Source organism: Eimeria mitis, genomic scaffold, assembly GCF_000499745.2.
Source record: "Eimeria mitis Houghton genomic scaffold, Emh_scaff1164, whole genome shotgun sequence".
NCBI lineage: Eukaryota > Apicomplexa > Conoidasida > Eucoccidiorida > Eimeriidae > Eimeria > Eimeria mitis.
Genome location: NW_013567957.1, coordinates 7,863 through 8,174, shown reverse-complemented (window position 1 = coordinate 8,174; position 312 = coordinate 7,863). Strand labels below are relative to the sequence as shown.

Sequence of the window (312 nt, the reverse complement as noted above, 5' to 3'; positions counted from 1 at the left end):
CAGCAGCAGCAGCAGCAGCAGCAGCAGCAGCAGCAGCAGTAGCAGCAGCAGCAGCAGCAGCAGCAGCAGAAAATATAGGAAAGTGTTAGTTCATGCACGCAGGGAAGAGGCCTTGCAATAGAGATACTAGCAACAAGCAAAAGCAGCAGCAGCAGCAGCAGCTGCTGCTGCTGCTGCAGCAGACGCAAGAGACAAGAGCAACAAAAGCAGCCACAGCAACAACAGCAGCAGCAGCAGCAACAACAGCAGCACCAGCACCAGCAACAACAACAAAAACAGCAGCAGCAACAACAACAAAAACAGCAGCAACAA

General features: G+C 52.6%; 1 protein-coding gene across 1 annotated transcript in view; it reads left to right on the top strand.

Annotated features, from left to right (window-relative positions):
* Positions 1-312, top strand: part of EMH_0030830 (uncharacterized protein) — a gene marked incomplete at both ends in the record, with an annotated part of 1,643 nt that overhangs the window by 1,096 nt on the left and 235 nt on the right. Inside the window, one exon of the mRNA XM_013494453.1 lies at positions 183-312. Coding sequence (XP_013349907.1) covers positions 183-312 — 130 coding nt within the window. The remainder of the gene's footprint in view (positions 1-182) is intronic.